Raw genomic sequence first — 20506 nt, 5'->3', positions numbered from 1 at the left:
GGAAAACTTGCAGTTCCTCAAAACAGCACTGGGAGAGCACTGGATCGCCTTAGAGATGCCACAGTCTTGGATTTGGTTTGCTCAGATTTCCCAAGGATGGAATAGATCATTAGCCACCACTCCACAGTCTCACAATGATGACAGTCCCATACAAATGACTGACAACTGAGGAGGATGCACAAAAGTGGACTACAACAAGCTGCACTTAGATCATAGCATCTTCCTGGAGTGATAGCTCAAGAGATAAAATATGGATTTCTGAGCTATGCAGTCCTACAGCAGGTGGACCACTCTGCTCTGGATACTGCTGAAGGGACACTGGGACCAAGCCTCTAATACAGGGGTTTTCAACCTGTGGTCCGCAGACCCCTAAGGGTCCACAGACTATATTTAAGGGGCCTACAAAAGATTACTATGATCAATCAAAAGTATGTGAATACCCACACTTACAATTCAAAGGGGTCTACATCTCCATTCAAAATTTCCAAAGGGGCCCGCAAATGAAAAAAAGGTTGAAAACTACTGCTCTAATGCAACACGCTGAAGATAGGAGAAGCATTTGTACTATGGCCTTGTGAGGCTATAAACAGGCATTGTCAAATGAAGCGGATCAACTGTGACAGGACTTGTCATAGATAACAAGATGCAATAACACAGCTGTCACCTGTTGACCCACAGGGTCGGGCACCTGCCACTCCCAGGGTCCGTTCTTGTAGGATAGCTGCAAACAGGGGAACCCCACATGCAGATATGTGACCAAGGAAAACCCTGCTGGAGATCCCAGGACACACCTCTGCAAATAGAGGACTCTGTGCACCTTAGGAACAGGCCCTTGAAGCCCCAGGAGCACCTGCCCAGGGTAACAGGAGAGTGCAGTCAGCTCCAGGCTGCCCATGTTCTCCTGCCATAAAGCAAACACATCTGCTGCTAAACAGCAGCACAAGTGTATACTGCTGGTGTCATCTGACCCCAGGTAGTTTTTCCTGCCCAAACACAAGGGGGCTGGACCTGACAACCTTGTGAGGTCCCTTCTAGCTACAAACATCTATGAATCTAAACATCTATTGCCATCACCACATTTTGGGCATCTGTGGAACAACAAGGGACAAGGATGTCCATCTGCTTGGCCTTTGTACCACCAAAGAAACATTTACAGTGACACAAAGGCAACATCTGTTTCCAGCCTGAGATAAGCAGAAGGAAGAGTCAGAAACACCAGAATTTTAATCCCACTATGCAACTTGGAGGATGTGAAACCATGAGTCACTGCACTTCTGCCTACGTTAAACTAGTTGCATAAGGAAGATAGCACTCTTTTTCATGGAGTGAATAGACAGCCATGATCACTAGGATCATGTAGTCAAAAGCAAGACAGACACAAAATTCCACCAGCTGCATGTTACAGAGGTGTCAGGAGGATTAGTACCTCCATAACAACGTAAACACGTGACATGCAGCCCACTAAATGCCACCATGCTACCCATATACATTCTGAAAGTCTCTTACCTTATATAAACTAGAAGCTTGTTGCCCATCACGACCTGCTCATCTAAAAAACATAAAAAGCCACCAATCACTTTTTCTCCCAACAGCTGATCGTAACAATGCCTAATCTTTACTTACAGAAGATGGAGAGAAATCTCATTTGCCTAAGTATATAATTTTATCCGCAATAAAAGTGATCTTAGAGTACAGTCTTCTATATAAAAATTATGGCATATGGAAAAAAAAAAAAAAAAAAAAATCGATCTTTGCAGCCTGCTTGTACTAGAAAGTTAGTTGCTTGAACAATCTAGAAATGGCAGGCAGGCAGGCAACCCTGAACAGATTGGAAATACATCCTAAGTCTGAAATCTCGAACTGTGACACCATTTTCCCCTCTCACCTCCCTATGTTAGAAGTTATCAGGGAATAGATAGGTTTAAGATGACAAAAAGTACTAGAAATGTCCAACAGTATCAAAGTCACAAGTCCTTAAAAGAAAGTATTTAGTACCTGTGAGAGACTTCCCAGCACTCAGTGGAGGAGCGATGACTTTGAACAACCTCTGAAACAACATTGGAAAGAAAAAAATCTCAGTATCAGATCAATGAGAACAAGGCAATGTCATTTTACAACTTGTTTTATAACTTGTATTACTTGGAGGTGTCTCCCCAAGAGAGGGCAAACTAGTTTCTCCCCAAGTTTTACAACAGGAGAGGGCATGAAAGGGAAAGGTGCCCAAACATCTTCATGTTAGATTGTTCTTTACAAGCCTGTGCCCAAAAGCTTGTAAAGAACATTTTTTCCAACTATTCAGTTGGTCTAATAAAAGATCCCATTTACCCAAAGAACCTTGTCTGTTAATGTTAGCTAGGCATTTTCTCTATCTAACAATCATGTTATGATCTTACCAGAGTAGCTTCATCAAATGGACCTCCCAGGCCCATCAGAAAGAAGCTTTGTCTGGTGAATCTTCATTGCTTCATAACAGTCCAGTGCTTATGTAAAGACAGGGTGATTTGCACCTTATAATATGTGTGTGTGCGTGCGTGCGCACACACACATGTGCATGTGTGTGCATGCGCGCACGCACATATACACTTGATGAAGTGGTTATTCTAGATTCAAATCTGCCCTGCCTTCTAACCATGGGTGGATGTAGGATTTTGGAAAAGGGGGGTGCAGATGGTGTGATGCCTCACCATATATAAACACAACACACATTTTTATCCAGGTAAACAGAAACTAGCTTTACTAACATGTTAGATGCCTACGGCTACAGTTTAAAATCAAAGCAAAAGCAAATATAACTTTACTGGAATGTGAACTAATTTGCTATATCATATATTATGTATTAAAATAACCCACAAGAAACTATACAAAAATAAAAAGATTTTTTAGTCCTGTTGTCATTAGAATTACATCCACATCTCTTGCAGATTCTTAAAAGAAAATCTAGCCTTCTTGAGCATGCTGACAGTACATCGAACGCTTCACTGAAAGTCATTTCCACACCTGAGTTGATGTTCACCTGCATTAACTTGAGTTTATACTTTTAGCTAGTTAAAAACAGTTTGCAGGGCTGTGAAAAGGGAGCTACATTATCTGGGGCAGCTAACAGACAGTAGAACTGCAAAAGAAAAGACAGCCTGATTATGGAACTTGAAGACCATTAAAAAAAAAAAAAAAAAAAAAGGACAGGGGGATTTAACACCTGGGGAATGAAAGTTTAGAAGGAACCAGGTAGATTATCATGAACCATGAAGTCCAGTGATTCCCTCACTGCTGCCTGGACAGAAATGCTGTTGCCACTGCTAGGCAGTTCGTATTAAACTTTGGGTGGAGCAGAAATCAAAGAGAGGTGCAACAGCATCCCACCTGGATTCACCCCTGTGACTATGCCTTTTATAACTTATGTTTTATAACTTGTATTTCTTGGGGAGACACCTCCAAGTGGAGGGCAAGGTCTAGTTTCTCCCCAAGTTTTACAGCAGGAGAAACCACCACTGACCTGCTCTGTTCCCCTACTCCTGACGCCTACTCGGCCTCGCTGTTTCTCCTCCGACCCCTACAAATCTCCCAACCACCAGCCAGACTCAGTAGAACAAGCCCCAAACCAAGAACCTACTTGAGTTTGTTAGATCTGTGTTGCTCTGCACTCTACACACAGTAAAAGTTCAAGCAGCCACAAAATGTGCCTCAAGGAAACCACCATACCTCATCTTCTTGGGGTGACCAGACACAAGTCACCCGTAGCACCCTTCTCCAGCACCTGTGTCCTGGACAGAGAGCAAAAGAACCTTCTTGCTTTGGAAAGCACTGTTTGCAATTCCAACAGCAAGGGCTTTGGGCTGCTTGAGAAACTAACTGGGATTTGCCCACAAGGAGCTGTAGAGGTTTGTCAAATGGGGACATGAAGACATTGGTATAAGTCAGTGGGATGTAGGCAATGGAGGTTGAGGGGCTGGTGAGGAACTGTGGCTGTGCAGATGGGGCAGGCAGTAGAGCACTGTATGTTTGAACAATCCACTTACTGGGTCACAGGATGCATTGCTTGTAAAGCCATTATCCACCAGCTTTGAGAGAAACCATTCTAATGAATAATGCTGAAATGCAAGCTGAGATTCCCAAGGCAGTGCCTGCCATGTCTTCCAGTAAAATTAATGGTTAACCCCCCCTTCCACTGCTTTGAAAATCTCCAGTGCTATAAAGCCATCCTCTCCTGTGGGAGTTTCTACAGCTACATGGGCCTAATCTGTGAGCTCTTAACAAGCAAGCCAGTTAGTGAAACAGAAGCAAAGAAAACTTTAGACAGTCTAGAATTCAAAGTATCCTCTTTTACAAGCATCCTCTTTTACCACCTCCTAAGTTAGCCAGGATTCACTTGTAATTTCACAGAAAATTAACTCCAAGCTGAAGTGTTATAAATTGGATGACAGATTTTACACACACAAAAGGATATAATGCTCACTGTAACTACAAATTTCACCATCATTTTGTAGGCACTACCGAAGCCTTTATAATAAGCACACTGAGATCTGAAGTGTTCTCTCTGAAGAGCACTCACTATCAGGTCTGGATACAACAGATGCCAACAGTAGCATGTACCATAATGGCTTCATGCTGTATCAATACTGGGTCATATGCCCAGCACTGGAAATAAATCTTGCCACCAGGCAAAGGCTGCTCCTATTCCAGTTCTGTATGATTCTGTATATGGATGCATTCACACTGGAGATAACAAAGAGAGCAGGGAACCCAGAAGACAAAAGAACCTTGTATGGTGTGGGGTACAAAGAGAGGGGCAAACTCACATTCCCGCACATATGGAAGCCCCATTGTGCAAAAATGCAAGGTGTGACGTAGGGTACACTAACACCATCATCAGCACGGCCATTAGCAACCAGGCTACAAAGCAGTTCATACTACAACCTTCAACCCATCTCCCAATGTCACATTTCTTCTACATTTTTCATTTGAATCCATTTGCTTGTTTTAAAAGTCATGGCAGGATTTAAGCACACTGAGACCAAGCACCTCTTGGACACTACTAGATATGCTTAGATTTGAGATGCAGAAAGTTACCTTGCTCAAAATATAAGGAACAGGCAATATTTGCCGACTCAGAGGACACATACTACACCAGGGCTGGACTATACCAAGCCACAGACAAGGTCAAGCACTGACTCCACAAATACTTCAGTGTAATTCAAAAAAAGGTTAGATGTGTAGATAGCACTTGCATCTGGTGGAATGGTGGCAGGAGAACCAAAAGGGGAGAGAGGAAGAGTTAAAAAGCAGTGTTGGGGACCACACATAGCCTTCTTACCTCCATTGGACTAAGGAAGTCATTCATTCCACTGTTATAGACATAGATCATGGCATCATAGAGATGATTTTCCCAGCAAAGAAGAACTACCTATGGGTGAATAAAGCAGATTTAGAGATTCCTTGAGCAGCAGAGCTTAACAGCTTTCAGCAGCCTTCCAGTTTCTCCTCCTGTACCCCTAAGAGAAAGGTCTGTGCTTAGAGTTTACCCTACCCATTTGCAGAAAAAACTCTTTTTTCCAAAGGCAGGAGTTGACTCTTGCAGAATTCCAACCCCTGGAAGCAAGTGCCTGGCTCATTGCTGACAGCCCACATGAAATTAGAGCATCCTTGCTCTGGCTGTGGTTCTGGAAAGAGGAATCCAGGTCCTCTCTCAACAGTCCTGAAATCTGGAGCAAGGGGATGAGAGGTCAAATCTCTAAAAGACACTCTTCGTGTTGGGCTGGTGAACTGTCTCACCAAACTGTTGGCACCCAGCTAGTCAGCATGGAGGACAGACCAAGATCCAGCCTGTGCCAGGGCAGAGAACTGAGTGGCAATGACTAGTGTTGGCACTTAGCTTCTCCTCTTATGCCCTCTACTGGCTTCTCCTGGAGGCTGTGGGTAAAGGAGGGAAGCCACCCTTTGCTATGGAGCCCCTTAGATTCATGCCAACCCAGCCAAGCTCCTACTCTGCTCTCTGTGGGACTCTCGCTGCTCAACAGAGAAAAAGGCAATGGAGCAGCCAGAGGATGTAGAGAGAGATTAACTATTATACGACTACTAAAGTGTGCCTATAGCTATACTGTAATGTAGCTGTAACCATTTTGCCTGTCTGCTCCTATTCCAGAGTAAATTAAGCTGAACTACAATAATTTCCCTCAAATGAAACCGGTGGTATACTGTAGTTTAGCTTCACTTACAGGACAGATAAAAAAAACCATTATAACCAATTCAACTGCAGTAAGCTCCCATCCTGTTTTCAACTAGCGTAACTGTTTTGCCCCTTGGTGCCTCATGCTATCTTTTCCCTACCCACCATGCAACAGAAGACCTGGCCAGAGTGAGCTGCTAAGAAGAGAGTGAAGAGACAGTAGCTGTTAGAGGGCTTCCAGTTCATACCAGGATGCAGGGAAGCCATGCCTCCCTATTTACTCCTCAGAGGCCCGATTCCTAATGCTTTGGTCTAAAAGCTAGATGATGCTGTGCACAGAGCATAGCTTCATTTCACAATCAATCAATCAATCAATCAATCATATATTTTCAATACAGTCACTCTTGAGGGCACAAGTGGCCCCAGCCTAAACACCACACACTTAGAGACATTTTATGAAGCTGGTTTGACAATGAAGGGTGTAGGGTGTAGTTTCACTTGAACATGTCCGGCTTGACCTTTTAAGTTGGTGTGAAGGATGCTGCCTTAAATAACAGCTCTCTCTTGCTCAGAGGAAATTCCAGGAAGTATTTTCCTGGAGAGGTTCACCTGCTGTATGTCGAGGCTGGTGATATCCATGTGCACAATGCAGGCCTCCATGTTCTCCAACAGGTTCCTATCTTGGAAGTGAAGCAGCAAGTCTTTCATCACTTGAGCTGTCATTCCGATCAGCTTGCCACTTAAAATGTATGGCTCCAGGCACTCCAGGAAAACCCCTTTGGCCACAGAATTCTCACTCATCTTGTCATATACCTGGCTGAATAAAAGATCCCTAACAAGAAAAAAAAAAAAAAGTGACAAATGCTCAACAACCCATAACAATGAAAGATCCATGAAATGGTTTAACTGCCTGATGATCATGTCATCCAAAAAACCTCACAATATTTGGCATTCTTTAGCTTAACAAGGGCTACCCCCATGCAGGCATAGTTTAGCTTCTTCATAGTTGTTAGTTAATGAGGCTGTAGTTTTTAGAAGGGAAACTGGAAAGTTTCCTGCAAAAAAAGAGCATGAAGTCAAGTTAATTAGATAACAGTAGCTTCTGAAATCAGGCAGAGAGGTACTAGGGTCCATGCAGTTTTTGTACAGGGGTATGTCAGTGGTGAAAGGTTATTCTTTTTGAACCAAAATCTGAGGTGTGCCAGTGTAACTAATGAGGACGCAGGTATAGTAGTATAGCTTATTTCCCTTTCCAAAAGGAATAAACTCAGCTAGTGTAAACATCTGAATACTGTCACACTAGAGCCCATCCCAGCAGGCAGTTTCTCTAGCTAAGCTCGTCTAGTTAAAGCCAGGTAACCCTGGTTTGTTGACAAACCCATATATAGAAATAACCCAGCAATTTTACAGGAAGCAGAAGACAACCCAGAACCTCTTTTCCAGCACTATCCTGTCTGACTCTCCCAGCTGTAGAACGAAGTAAGAAGCAGGCCAGAGCTGATTCACTAGAAAAGGGAAGAAGGCATCATTCTCTTGCCCTTATATTAGACTGAAACCATGGTTCAATAATTCACCCAATGGGTTTAAAAGTGAATATATATTTTAGGTAGAGTAGCTGTTTGCTCAATGGACTGGACTGGACAGTGACAGGGAAATGCAACAGTCATAAAAGAAAAGCCTGTTGGATCCATTTCACGGGGATACAAGGAAAAAAAAAAAATCTAGAACAAAGGTGTGAGTTACTATAGGGATTCATCCACCATAAAAACCTGCTGAGCCCAGATCAGATACAAGTTTACTGCTGTAATTCATGGACAGCTGGACCACTTACAAGGATAATAAGAAAATCCAGTTAGATTAGGCAGAGTTAAAACGCAGAAGCTGTCCTAATTCAGCATAATTGAGGGTTTAAAAGAAACTTTCCAGTTTCAACAAGTTATTATACAATGGCCAGTTATGAGGTGTTTTTCACCTCCTAGAAAAGCATGACTACAGTATCATGAAAGGCCACATGCAGGACCAGAAGGGGCCACTGGGGTGGTCTGCAGCAGCAATCCTTATGGCTCTATTAACCTGAAGACAGGCAAGCAGGCTTGCCACTTACGTGCGCTGAAGTAAGAGGCAGTACTCGACTATGACGGGCACCATGTCCTAGGGAAGGATCACAAAGAAAGCATCAGACAGTTCGGCACAAGGTACTCTTGAATGGCAAGAGTATCAAACAGAGCAAATAAGGGAAATGGTACCGGATCAGCAATTTATTCACACAAAACAGACAGCTTGTGTGTTTAGTTCTTTGCCTGAATGAAAAAAAAAATATGTTCTACCACAGCCCAGCTCCAAACAAAGCACCAGACTTCCCAAATTGTTTATTAGTTGTTTATCAGCGGTACGACAGTGCTAAAAAGCTCTGTGAAGGTAAGGGCCTCATCATGCTGGATAACACCCAGATGATTTCTCTTTGGACAATACTCACCATGTGGATGCAGCACAACTGCAGAACAGGGAAGGGAGAGCGAGGGCACTGGCAGCTACGCGAGCACAGAACTCGTCTCGCCTGCTGCAAGCTGCAGTTTCAAAACCTTTACAAGCATCCCGTGGTAGATGAGATGGAGCACTACTAACTTCACCTTTTAAAGCTGTGGTGAAGGGGTAGGAGCAGGAAGTATCCCCCAGGTTTCTAGGCTGCTGGAAAATGCTTTCATTTTTCTATTCTCTTTGTTGCCTAGACAGGAGGGTTCTCTCCTCCCTTCTACTGCAGCCGACAACTCAGCTCCTCACAAGCCCCTCTATCACATGCTGTAGGGGATGTCCTCTAAGGCTGCTACAGGCTCACCCCCCAGTCTGAGTGTCCGACAGTAAGGTGAAGTGTGGGGGAGAGAGGCAGCACACCAATGGTCGTTGCATTTTTGTCACTGCAATAGAAAGTGTCATAGGTTTCCCAGACCAAGGTACCTGCAAGCAAACTCAAGGTCAGACCATTTTTTGATCCCCTGGGCCACCCACCTGTGAAGAGGGCTGGTGAGCCACACATTTGCTCCACACAATGTAAACAAGGAGTTGCTGCAGTGAACCAGCACACTGAAAACCTAAAACAGAGGTTGGCAACCTTTTCAGGCCACAGGTTGGACTAAGCCCTGGGCCAGTGCAGAGGGAGAGTGTCCACAGCTGGCGCTCATCCCCACAAGGGAAAATGACTGCTGCCAAATCCCCCCGCAGCCACAGGGGAAAAGCACCGATTGCAGACACTCTCCCAGTGCCACCACTGGGAAAGCACTAGTGGTGCCTGGGCGCTAGAGCACAGCTAGCACATGCCCACGCACCTGCACTTAGTCAATCCAGCATCTGAAGCCCCATGCCCACAGGCCAGGCCATAGGTTGCTGATCCCTGAGCTATAAAGGTAATCAAATCAGGAATTCAGTAATTGAAACCCAATTATAACTAATGACATAGAAGAGGTCCACATATATCTTTGCAGTGCAGTCATTCTGGGTTGAACCCCTAGGATTCTATGAAACCAATAGCTAGCACATTAAATAACTAACAGTGAAGCCACAGAATAAGGACATTTTAGGGGTTTTAACAATCTCCTAATAGTTGGTAAGGACAGTGCCTAGGACAAGAAGTTAGTTTTAAGTGTTAATGGTGAAATAACATAGGGTTTGGCTTTATTTTAGCTCAGGGTGTTCCCATCTGAAGAAAAAAAAAAACCCCCACACATGCACATACTTTTTTGAAAGGCTGGTTGGCTGATCTCAAATAGAGGCAGATTTACCCCAAACTAGTAGTAAAAAACCTGAAACAAACATGCTTGTCCACCACCCAGCAGCAAAACCCTGATTGAACAGATGGGTTTAGTATAGGCCACAGAAGGCAACAGATTTGAGCTCTCTTGGAAGAAGGGAGAATAAGAAAACCCACACAGCAGCCAGTAAGCTTGGCTTGGATTCACTTGGCAGCGGATTTTCAGAAAATAGCTTGGTCTCTCAGGAACAAGCGTTCATTTCTGAGGCGTTTTCCAAAATGTTTGGAGCCTCATCTAACAAGAATGATAACTCCGGCACCGGGGAAAATCTGAGGCAGCTAATCTCCCTACCTCCTGACCCTTAGAAGGAGCCTGGCAGAATGATTACAGGATTTGGAATATTAAATACACCCCTATGATTCTCCCAGCTGCAGGGATAAAATCTACCCCTCTCCTAAGCCTGAGCTCAAGAGCAACTCCAAAACCTGAACTGAAGAGCAAATGACCATTTCTCTGACAGAGTGCTGGCCTTGGAAAGCCCCCTCTGACACGCCAGATATATTGGTACTGGAGCTCAAAAAGGTGGTCTGCTCCCCATGTGCCAAGCTATCATGGCCCTCACTCCCCTAGCAAAAAAACACAATCACACAGTAGCTTATTCCATCATGACAAACCCTTACACCTTTTCAGTTGGCATCCAGAATGCCAAACAAATTTATCCTATGGATACTACCTGACTTGACATTTTTAAACTTCACCCTTCTAGCCTTGCTGGACTTTGTCAGGCCATTGCTCAGAGAGGCTCAACTCCAACAAAGAACTAACATGAACAATATTTAAAAGTGCTGAACGAGCCTCCTGAAGGAGACAACAACTGCTCTACAGACATCTAATGAAGACCTTACACTTCCTCTATAAACATAAATTAGAAATATGAACCATTTATTGGTCATGATGTCATTTCCTGCTCAGATGGTAGGCACAGGCTGTCTCCTGGAAGAGGCTTTCTGCTCTTTGAGTATTTTAAAACCAGTCACACAAACTGGGAAGCATGGCACTCAAGCTCCACATGTCGCTGGCTTGGAGAGAATTTCTCCTCAGGCTGTGATAAAGCACAAAAGGGAATTTCACCAATGTCTAATACAATGACACCAATGACAACTATCAACTGACTGCTAGTAATTAGTACCTAATACTCATCTTAACACACATAATACAGTTCGCTGCTCAAGATGCTTTTCAAGATGCTTCTTTTAAAAGCAGTTTTATATATATAAATCAAAACCATTCAAAGAAAAAGCAACAACTTGATCACAAATATCAAAGAGCCAGGTCAGGCACTGTACCTGAAAATGTTGTTCCATCACTTGGATTTTTCCCTGGTCGGGACACTTCTTCAGAGTTCGATCAGTGTAATGGAGAAGGATTTCAACCATCTGGATGAAAGGAAGCCATGAGAAATGCACTCAGGTACTTGAGTATAGCTCTCTCACAGGGTGGGACCTTAAGTCCTTACACTATTTATGCTGTACACTATTTATGCACATACAGGACCCTGGAGTTGGTGGCACCATGAGCCCTGTGGTCACCATCTGGGGGTCCAGAGTACTAGTGGACAGGAAGAAATAGGGAGCACAGGATAGAGGAACGGCTGTACTGCCCTGTAGTCTGTGGCCCAATGATCTCCACAAAGTAGGCTGCTAAGAGATGCAGCCCTAGGGAGAGCTGTAGCTGCTTCTGTAGCCTGCTCTGAGCAAGGGCAATCAACCCATCAGCCTGATTCCAACGTGAGAAGATTTCCACTGACATGATGGATTGTGTACAGAGAGTAAAAATTTACAGAACTGAGGAGCTGATCAGCTCAAGTCATTAGCAAAAAAACCCCAACGGGCCAAACAGAACACAAAATGAGTTAGCACAATTTGCACTAGTGTCAAAACCCTGTAACTCTGGGTGCTGTGTGTTAAAGATCCGACAAGGAAGTCCTTACAAAGAACTGGAACACCCTCCATTGGGAAGAGTGCCAGTGGCCTTTCCAGCATCCTTTCCCGAGATGTCAGCTTTGAACGGAGCCACTGGAACTTGAGAAGGGGTTCAGCCTACCTAAAAGTTCCTGTGTTTGTTCTACTGAGGGTGTTTCTGTAACTACAGGAGGTGCTCAATATAAATGGAAGTTCTGGCACCCTTTATCCGTGTTGCATGCAGATTGTTTGGTTTGTCCAGGTTGTCACTGTGCAAAAGCAGGAATGCGAGATGTGCAGAGCCTAGCTAGAATGCTGCCTCATTTTGCTTCCAAATAGCTGTTGCTGCAGCAGTGTTACTGAGTCTTGCACTATAGCTGCCCCCAGGCCATCTCCTCCTGTGCAGCACAGGAACTCTCCCAAGGTCAGTGAAACCACAGATGCTTCTCAGGCAGTGCCAGTCATCCCTCCAACATGCAGGGTCCTCAGAACAAGTCAAGGTGGCAGCCTCTGTTCGATCATTTACATTGAATTACTGCAAAGGACTTTTACTGTTGGAAACCACTGGGGAGGAGTTCAGGTCCCCGTGATCTAAGAGATGTTCAGGAATGAGACAGTTGAATATGAATGCTCAGGAATGAGAAGGTTGAAGCTTCCTCCCAGTTGGTTTTCACTGAAACTCAGTATTGCTTCATTAAGAATCACAACCAACAGCAAGACTCCTATGGGCCACAGGAAAGGGTCAGCTGGCAGCAATAAGCCAGGAGGTATATGAATGGCTGGGTATCCACTGGCAGGCAGGCTGGGAGCTGGGTACATGCAGGATATTTGCCAACAGTGGGGCTAAGTAATCTTGCTCACAAAGGTTACATGCTGGCAATGCCAGAGGTGGAAGAAAGAGGCAGCAGACAGCTGGGGCCTTACTGTCAAGGGCCTGCTAGCAAGGCCACATATCACACCATGCAGGTGGCTTTGTGCCCAAAACATGCACACCACCAGTGTGCCTGGGACCAAATGAAAGGCACGCCAAAAAAAAATCCTACACTATGTGTTGCACCCCATGGAGGGGCAAATTGATTTCTGTGGCCCTTTCTGCTGACAACAGTTGTGGAACATATTAGTGCAGTATCAATATGCACGAGAGTGGGATTTGGAACAGATTAAAAACAATGAACAGGAATCAAAAACAACTTACTCTGTCTGCAATGACTGCCTTTCGCTTGCCGACATCTCCGGACAACCCTAGGAAGAAAAACAATAAATGTCAAAATCTCCAGAATTTCTCCTCAAACTTGCAAGTGGAAACAGACTGCCTTCAACTCCCACAGCTCAGATGCTGACAAAAGACAACAGAAGCGTAACTCCAGCAATCCTTTAGCTGATTCAGTGCATTGTTTTTATCCTTGTAAAACGTGGAATCTACTCTACATCTAAACAGTAACTTAGATATGATTTCCTAAATGTTTGGGAACAGATTTTGAAAGAGTCCAGCTCTGGACGCTATCATTTAAGAGAGGACTGAGGCCGTGGACAGATGTGCTGTTGCTCTCCGTGTCTCTGGAGTGCTCAAAACAGCAAGGAGTGCAGACCTCAACAGCTGAAGCAGCACTTCAAAAGTGGCCAGAATGTTTAAAAAATGCCCCTTGTATGCATCAGTAGTCCTCTAGCATCCCCAAATGCTCCACTCCATCCCAACCATGGGGGAGGAGAGAAGGAAGGTGGACAGCCAATGAGCACTCTCCTGTGCACTCATCTATCCTCATGAACTTCTGAAGGCCCATATGCATGCAGTGATTCCTGCTCTCCAGACCTCTGCATGTCTGCAGTGACAAATTTGAAGAACTCTGGAATTTGGAGTGCTTCAAATGCATGTCTGAATACCCCAAGTATTTTTATGATCATCCCCCCTGGTACCGAGGTGCTCCATGAATGTTTACGATAGGATGCCTCAGAATAGCCAGTTACCATACTTAAGGAACTCTGAGATTGTTGGTTGAAAATAAGTCGTATTTAACTGTACTGTAAGGAAAAAATGTTATCTCTCTCAATAAAAACATACAATTCCTTTGTGTACCAAAAATTAAGTTCTGGATACAGATTAAAATCTATTAGCTTCAAGTCTTAAAATTTACCAAACTGATTCTACATTTCATTGTGGGAGGCTGGTTTTGCACTTGTGCTGGGGACTGCATGAAGAGGAGTCCACCAAAAGCCATCAGACCTTATTTGCAGGAAACTCAGGGTAAAACACCCGAATTAGAGATTGCCTGAACATTCAGTACAGTTGACACAGGCCCACGTACCATATACACAGTCACCAGCCAAACCCACTGCACCCGAGGAGAGGGTTTCATCATCCTGGTGTCTAGTGGATACCATACAAGGTCTGAGAGAGCATTTGCAGAAAAGCACTGACCTGCTGTGATCTGCAGCTCCCCTACCAAGCTCAGCACAGGAGGTCTGCTGGCTTCATACATTACTGTTACCCATAAGGGAACATGGCCATTTTCACCACCTTGGCACTCTCCAGTGCTTTTTCATTCAGCAGGCACCATGTTTTAATTCATATAAGTATCTCCTTGGAGCCTCAAGAGCCTGCCAGCAACGTCTGGAACACTGTTTTCCAGTAAAACCAGAAAAGCATGGTTTGTTTAGCCTAGCAAAAAAAAATAAATGCTGAATGCAAGGAAGATTACTCTATAAACACATTGGTGATGGTGGGTAAACACCAGGGAGGAAGGATAATATTGGTATAACATCCACATGGGCATGACTTGGGCATGAATACTGAGACTGGAAATTAGAAGAAAGTTTCTAACCATCAGAGCAGCAAAGTCCTGGAATAGTTTTCCAAATGAGGCAGAGGTGATATGAAACCAATTTGTTTCATTATGGAGCTGAGGAGGCTCATGGAAAAGACAGTACCATGGAACAGGCATGATCCTGGATTTGGGAATTTAAGCTAGTGACCAGAGGCCTCAGGTGACTGATTTACTGATATCCCCAAGAGAAGGTTACAAGATAATTTGATCGATGTGTGTGGCTGCTCACATACGAGGTGGCATCGAGCTTCTTGTCCTTGCTGATGACACATGTCAAGTTCTGGAAGTAGAGGCTGAAGCTAGAGAAATCTATCTTGGGGTGAGATGCAACTTACTAATGGTCAGGTCAGACGGACTTGGCTTCTAAGGGTGTTTCCTCCACCTCAATACACACACACACACACACACACACACACACACACGAGGTGTGTCCTCCACCCTCAACACACAGAGAGAGAGAGAGAGAGAGAGAGAGAGAGAGAGAGCGCGCGCGCGCACACGCAGAGGTGTGTCAGTTCTCCTCATGGCAGAAAAACTTCTCAGGTGCCTGGCTGGTGAGTTTTGCTTATGTGCTTATGTCAAGCCAAATGCTGGACTTGAGATCCTGGTCCCAGGTCAGACCACTGGAGACTGTTAGAGTTTTGCGTCTTTTGTGGCATAGGACATAATCCACTTCCTGCGATCTCCTGGGTGTATTTCGCTTAACAAATTCCTTGCCAGTGCAGATGTTCAAAGTACCAACAGTGGCCTTGCTCTCTCCTGTTCTCATCCTGCAGCTCATTGCAGTTTGAGGCCTTTACTCTTCTGTACTAGAAGTCCTAAGCATGCTGTAGCACATGCAAGGGGAGATATTTCATAGCTTGTGGTCTGTGGCAAGGTGGGACGAGCATTCTTCTCAACTCCTCTGGACTTATCCATGAAATGGTTACATGTGGTCACAGGCCAACTGGACTTGGTGCCCCAAGTGATGCCTTCCAGTCTTCTGTTTACAACTGGTCTTTTGGCAAAGTGGAGGCAAATGGAAGTCATTAACCAAGGAAAGATCCTAGGACGATTTTCTCTTAAAAACTGCTAACTACTAGGACTGCAGGAAAGCAAGCCAGGCCATAGTTACTAATATCTGTACTAGTCCAGCTGCATCCACACTACCAGAGCTTTCTTTCCCTTAATTTGACACGTCTCACTTGAATGTCTTTTTGTACAGTGACTTAATTTTGGACACAGGTAGAAAGAACTATCCAAGTGCCTTGAAATTAAAAACTTACCTACAACAGCCTTTGCTTTACCTTCATAAAAAGACCAAGCTAGAGCCAGGGCCTCAGTAAGACATTCTTGTTTCAGAAGGTGATCCACTCTCTGCAAACAGGAGATACAAACAATGAGACTGAAGAAATCCGGGAAAGAGGAGCAATCGTTTAAGATGGGAGTTTCCCAACCCAGGGGGTTGTGCTGTCCATTCCCTACTTCTAGAAGACAAGTGACAACAGCAGGCACAGGGTTATTGGAAGTGTTATCACAAGCTAGAGCAAGTAGAGTCTCAGGCCCTTTCAAGTTTAAGTGTTGTCAGGGAGTCTCTTGAAACACACGCCACACCCAGCAGGGAAGCTAACTGTTAACACATGAGTTTTTGGCTTTTACACTAAAACTTAAGGAGGGTTTGAACATTTTCCTAACTTCCAGTAAAGGAGAGGCAGGAAACTGTCAGTCTCAAGTCAGGCAGAAAGCAGGGCAAAGAGGCACCTCAGAGACTAAACTAGTGATGCCTCTAGGAATAAGGTGCCTTTCTGCCCTGTTTTCTTCCAGGTAAGGGGCTGTCAACCCAAAAAAGGTTGAGAAGTGCTGGTCTAGGGGTCACAAGCCAAGTTACTTGATAGGCCTCCTTTGGAGAGATTTTTAATGTTAACCATTTGAAGTGAAACCCTGGCCCCATTCAAGTCAGAAAGTGAAAGACCCTGGAGCTGTTCCACTCAAGAGCCTTGCCCAGCCATTCACCATCACCGAAAGAATCCATTCCTAACCACCCTAGCATCTTGCTCTAGCCCCCTCATCTCTTCTGCTACTCTTAGGGTACCACCCTGATCAACTAAGGTACAGATACCTCCTACATCACCACACCCTCTGAGGTCCTAGAGGAGTTTATATTGTTACTGGGAAACAGGAGATCACTTTCCCTTTTAATAATGCCCAAACTCACCCTGGTCTCCTTAACCTGAAAACATGACTACACTTTTAAATAATTACACTGGACTGAGGTGGAGAAGACTTTTAAATCTCTGAATCAAAGGTACAAAAGCTGTTGGGAATATGCAGATCAGGCAAAGGCAAAAACATCATAGGAAGGAAATGTAGACCTAACTGGATGAATGGCCACCACAAGAATAAGATGGGAGCAAACAGCCTAGGAAACAGAAAAGGGGTTCAAATCAGACCTGAAAGAGCTACTAAGCTGCTTCTTGAAGGGATAAAATAAGAATTTCCTGAGACCAGGCCTTGCAAAAAAAAAAAAAAAGCTACAACAAACAGCAGAGCCACAGAAATAAAAAGAAAATGAGGAAAAAGGGAGAATGCTATGGACTGAAGAGGGGGTCAAGAACTAATCTAGATAGGGCCCAAAACAAAATGAAACTGAATGGACCCAAAATGAATGGTGCAGAACAGGATGGTGGAGCTGGGGGACTCTGCCCCAGCTCTACAGCCGATGGAACCTGAGGGATTTTGCCTGTGTCCATGCCAGGGTCAAACAGCTGGAAAGTGCGTCCACACTGCTATTTCTCCACCCTCGTTCTTTGTGACAAAGTAGACTGTAACCTAAAAAAGCTTGTGCATCTCTTAAAGAGTTAGTCTATGAGGTGCTACCTTGGAGCAGCTTTGCAAACCAAGTGCCAAGGTAGGACAGGACAGTTCAGTGTTAGACTCTGGAGGAAATAAACTCCAAAAGAGAAAGAGAGCTAATTTAAGTTAAAGGATAATGCTAGCACAAAACCAAACTGGTATCAACTAGCCATAAACAAATTTAAGCTGGATACTAGAAGGTTTCTAAGCAGAAGAACAGAGTTCTGGAACACTTTTCCAATTGGAATAGTGATGGTAAGAAGTCTAAGGAGTATTCAACTACGAGGTATTAAGAGTGAGCTTGATAAGTCTATGAAATGGGCTGCCAGCAACAACTGGGGACTGGATGCTATTGGTTCCTTCCAGTTCCATGTGCCAAACTGGTTAGTGACTCATAGCTACAGGGTACTGCATAACAATACCCTGAACCTGTACTGCCTCACTACAAATCAGTAGAGGTAGAAACATTGCAAGGCATCTTTGTGAAGAAGATGCGTACAATCTCTATTCAGCACCCATGCATATGATAGACTGGAGCCTGGGGGCATGCTGTGCTGAAACCTGTACTCAGAAAATAGGGGTGAGTAGCAGTTACAGATTCAGAACACTCTACTTGGAACCTGCTTGATGAATCATATAGGTCAGAGCATCAGTTCCTCCTGTCATCAAGCTACCTCTGAACAATGCATGCAACTGATTTTAGTTCAAATATGCAAGCCCCCAATCTTCTGACTTACCTCCCTCCAGCTCCTTAGTGTCATCACATGAACGGACTGAAAAGGTGGAGGGGGAAAAAAAAAAAAGAATGCATAAGGGAACTTCTCATGGGTGACTAGGTAAAGGACTAAGAATGCATATATTTGTACACCTCCACCACAGGGTTCACATTACACATCTGGGCTACAATTCTACTCCACAGGCTGGAAGTACTCCCTACCAGCTGTTATACAACTTCAGCTTCCCAGGAGTCCCCTTGAGAGTCTGGGGATGGATCTGTTCTGATGGCAGGGGGTGAATGGAAATCAAGCACATGGGGCTTGCTCTTATTGCTCTACAAATTGGAATCCAGTGTCCCTCACACTTCATCTCTGCTGGAAGGGGGGAGTTGTTAACTTCGGCCTCATCTGGCATTATTTACCCATTACGCATTTATTCTGAAGTAGCACCTAGCAGGGAGTTCTAGTCTTGCTATAGGCTTTCCTCCACCGTGCATCTTGGCCAAGACCAGAAATGATTTAAGAGATAAAAAATATGCATCAGTGGAGTTCCTGCACAGAAAACCTTCCCATTTAACAGCCTCAGGTGTACAGCTTCCTCAGAGATCGGAGTCTAGCGCTTAGGGCACTGGATACCCCAGTGAAGTGGGAGAGGAATCTCCCTGCTTGGCAGAGGATGACTTTTGCTAGACACCCACCCACACCACTCTGAGTTCCCTGAGATGACATCCAAGCATAGACACATTATGTTTCTAGAGGGCTCCCTACATTTACCTTTGTACCAAGGTAGAAAATCTGACTGCCACAGCTGCTGATCGACTGATAGCAGGCTTTTTCCCCAACAAGTGCCTGGAAAAAAAAACAAAACATCATTTTTCCTGATACAAGGCTACTTTTGTTTCTGTTTTTGGAGGAGGTCTGTGAGAAATGGGTCTGGCTAAGCCTTGGGCATGTTTAGGAATCAAGAAATTCAAAACAGGAGTCAATAAGAAATAGCAGCTCACACCAAACCCAGTATGGAAGTGAGGGTGGAGTCCAGCAACCAGACCATGCTCACAGATGTTAAGTATGAGCTTCCCAGGGGAAGAAGTTACCCAGTACAGAGAGCCCTGTCTCAGATTCATGTGTTGGCAATGACAATAACCCTGCTCACAGGACCCTGCAAGTAGCTGGAAAGAAAAAAAAATACTATCTGAGAAATGACAGTTTAGGAGTAATTCCAGCTTTGCTCCTTCACAGCATGAGGCCCTTCTAGTCAGGTCTATTTGATTAAGCCAGTAAGAGATCATTAAGAGTACAGGGCAAAACTTAAGATAGGCCCTTCACCTGGACAGCACCCTTGACTGTTGTCTGCCAGTCACTACTCACTTCACTTCTCCCCCATCCACATACTAAACTGGTCCACCCCGCCCAGCATGAGATCTGGTGACATTACTGCAAAGATACAACAGCAGCTAGAAAACAGCTCAGCAGTAAGACTTGCTAAGTGCTGACGCTGTACACCTCCACTTGGCAGCATGCCCTGAAGTACACTACTGGGCTCTAACAATCTTTAGGGAAGTGAAGGGGGAAGAAGAAGCACCTATAGTGCCCAGTGCTTGAGGCTAAGATTATAGGAGGTATATGACTTTTAAAGACTCCCCTCCTTTCAATCTCAGAACTTGGAGAGAGCAGCTCTGGAAAAGGTGGAGACGCAGAAAGACCGTGCAGAGGCAACGACCTCCAACACATGGCCACACTGGTATCCTCTTCTCAGCAAAAGAGTCCAAAGCTTGGCAGCAGAAAGGCACATCCTACACATGGGAATGTACAGAGGCAAGACTTGAAGGATCACCTGCTCAGGCAAACCAACATGAAACAAGCTTTTTTAAAGACCTTTTTAAGATGTTTCAAGAGATTCCAGCCTCTCCTATTTAAAACAGAAAATATCGTTAAATCCATAAGTGAAATACTGGCAGACTACAAGGCCTGTCTCTCCTTACCAGAGCCTGGCTGACATTGCCCCCTGTGGCCAGTGATTTGAAGTGACTGCTGTTGTAGACTAGCTGAACCTCTGAAATCTCTATGGTCTCCAACTCCTCTTGCGTCTGGCGATCTATCACATGGAGCTTCTCCACGCTATCCAGAAGCACCACCGTGCGCGAATTCATCCACTGGGAAGAAATCACACTGCAAACTCCAGAAACATTTCACATGCACCCTCATCAACATCACAGATGCCCAGAAAAAACCTTAGAACACAAGCTAGAAGCAGCTGACAGCACTG

The 20506-nt window shown here is 44.6% G+C and overlaps 1 protein-coding gene across 7 annotated transcripts in view; it reads right to left on the bottom strand.

The window, feature by feature from the left end:
* The window catches only part of VPS8 (VPS8 subunit of CORVET complex), a 167635-nt gene that overhangs the window by 107188 nt on the left and 39941 nt on the right, over nucleotides 1–20506 (bottom strand). For 6 of the 7 annotated variants that reach the window (XM_059730747.1, XM_059730749.1, XM_059730752.1 and 3 more), the window contains 11 exons: nucleotides 20223–20393; nucleotides 19015–19089; nucleotides 18262–18297; nucleotides 15958–16048; nucleotides 13066–13112; nucleotides 11256–11345; nucleotides 8268–8314; nucleotides 6773–6995; nucleotides 5312–5401; nucleotides 1996–2047; nucleotides 1507–1549 (listed from right to left, as the gene is read on the bottom strand). In XM_059730747.1, the coding sequence (XP_059586730.1) occupies nucleotides 1507–1549; nucleotides 1996–2047; nucleotides 5312–5401; nucleotides 6773–6995; nucleotides 8268–8314; nucleotides 11256–11345; nucleotides 13066–13112; nucleotides 15958–16048; nucleotides 18262–18297; nucleotides 19015–19089; nucleotides 20223–20393 (965 nt within the window). The remainder of the gene's footprint in view (nucleotides 1–1506; nucleotides 1550–1995; nucleotides 2048–5311; nucleotides 5402–6772; nucleotides 6996–8267; nucleotides 8315–11255; nucleotides 11346–13065; nucleotides 13113–15957; nucleotides 16049–18261; nucleotides 18298–19014; nucleotides 19090–20222; nucleotides 20394–20506) is intronic. The other variant, XM_059730748.1, reaches the window with a different exon arrangement.

The sequence above is a fragment of the Alligator mississippiensis genome, chromosome 7 (assembly GCF_030867095.1).
Source record: "Alligator mississippiensis isolate rAllMis1 chromosome 7, rAllMis1, whole genome shotgun sequence".
Taxonomy (NCBI): Eukaryota; Metazoa; Chordata; order Crocodylia; family Alligatoridae; genus Alligator; species Alligator mississippiensis.
The sequence above is the reverse complement of the archived record's forward strand: the minus strand, read 5'-3'. Positions and strand labels throughout refer to the sequence as shown.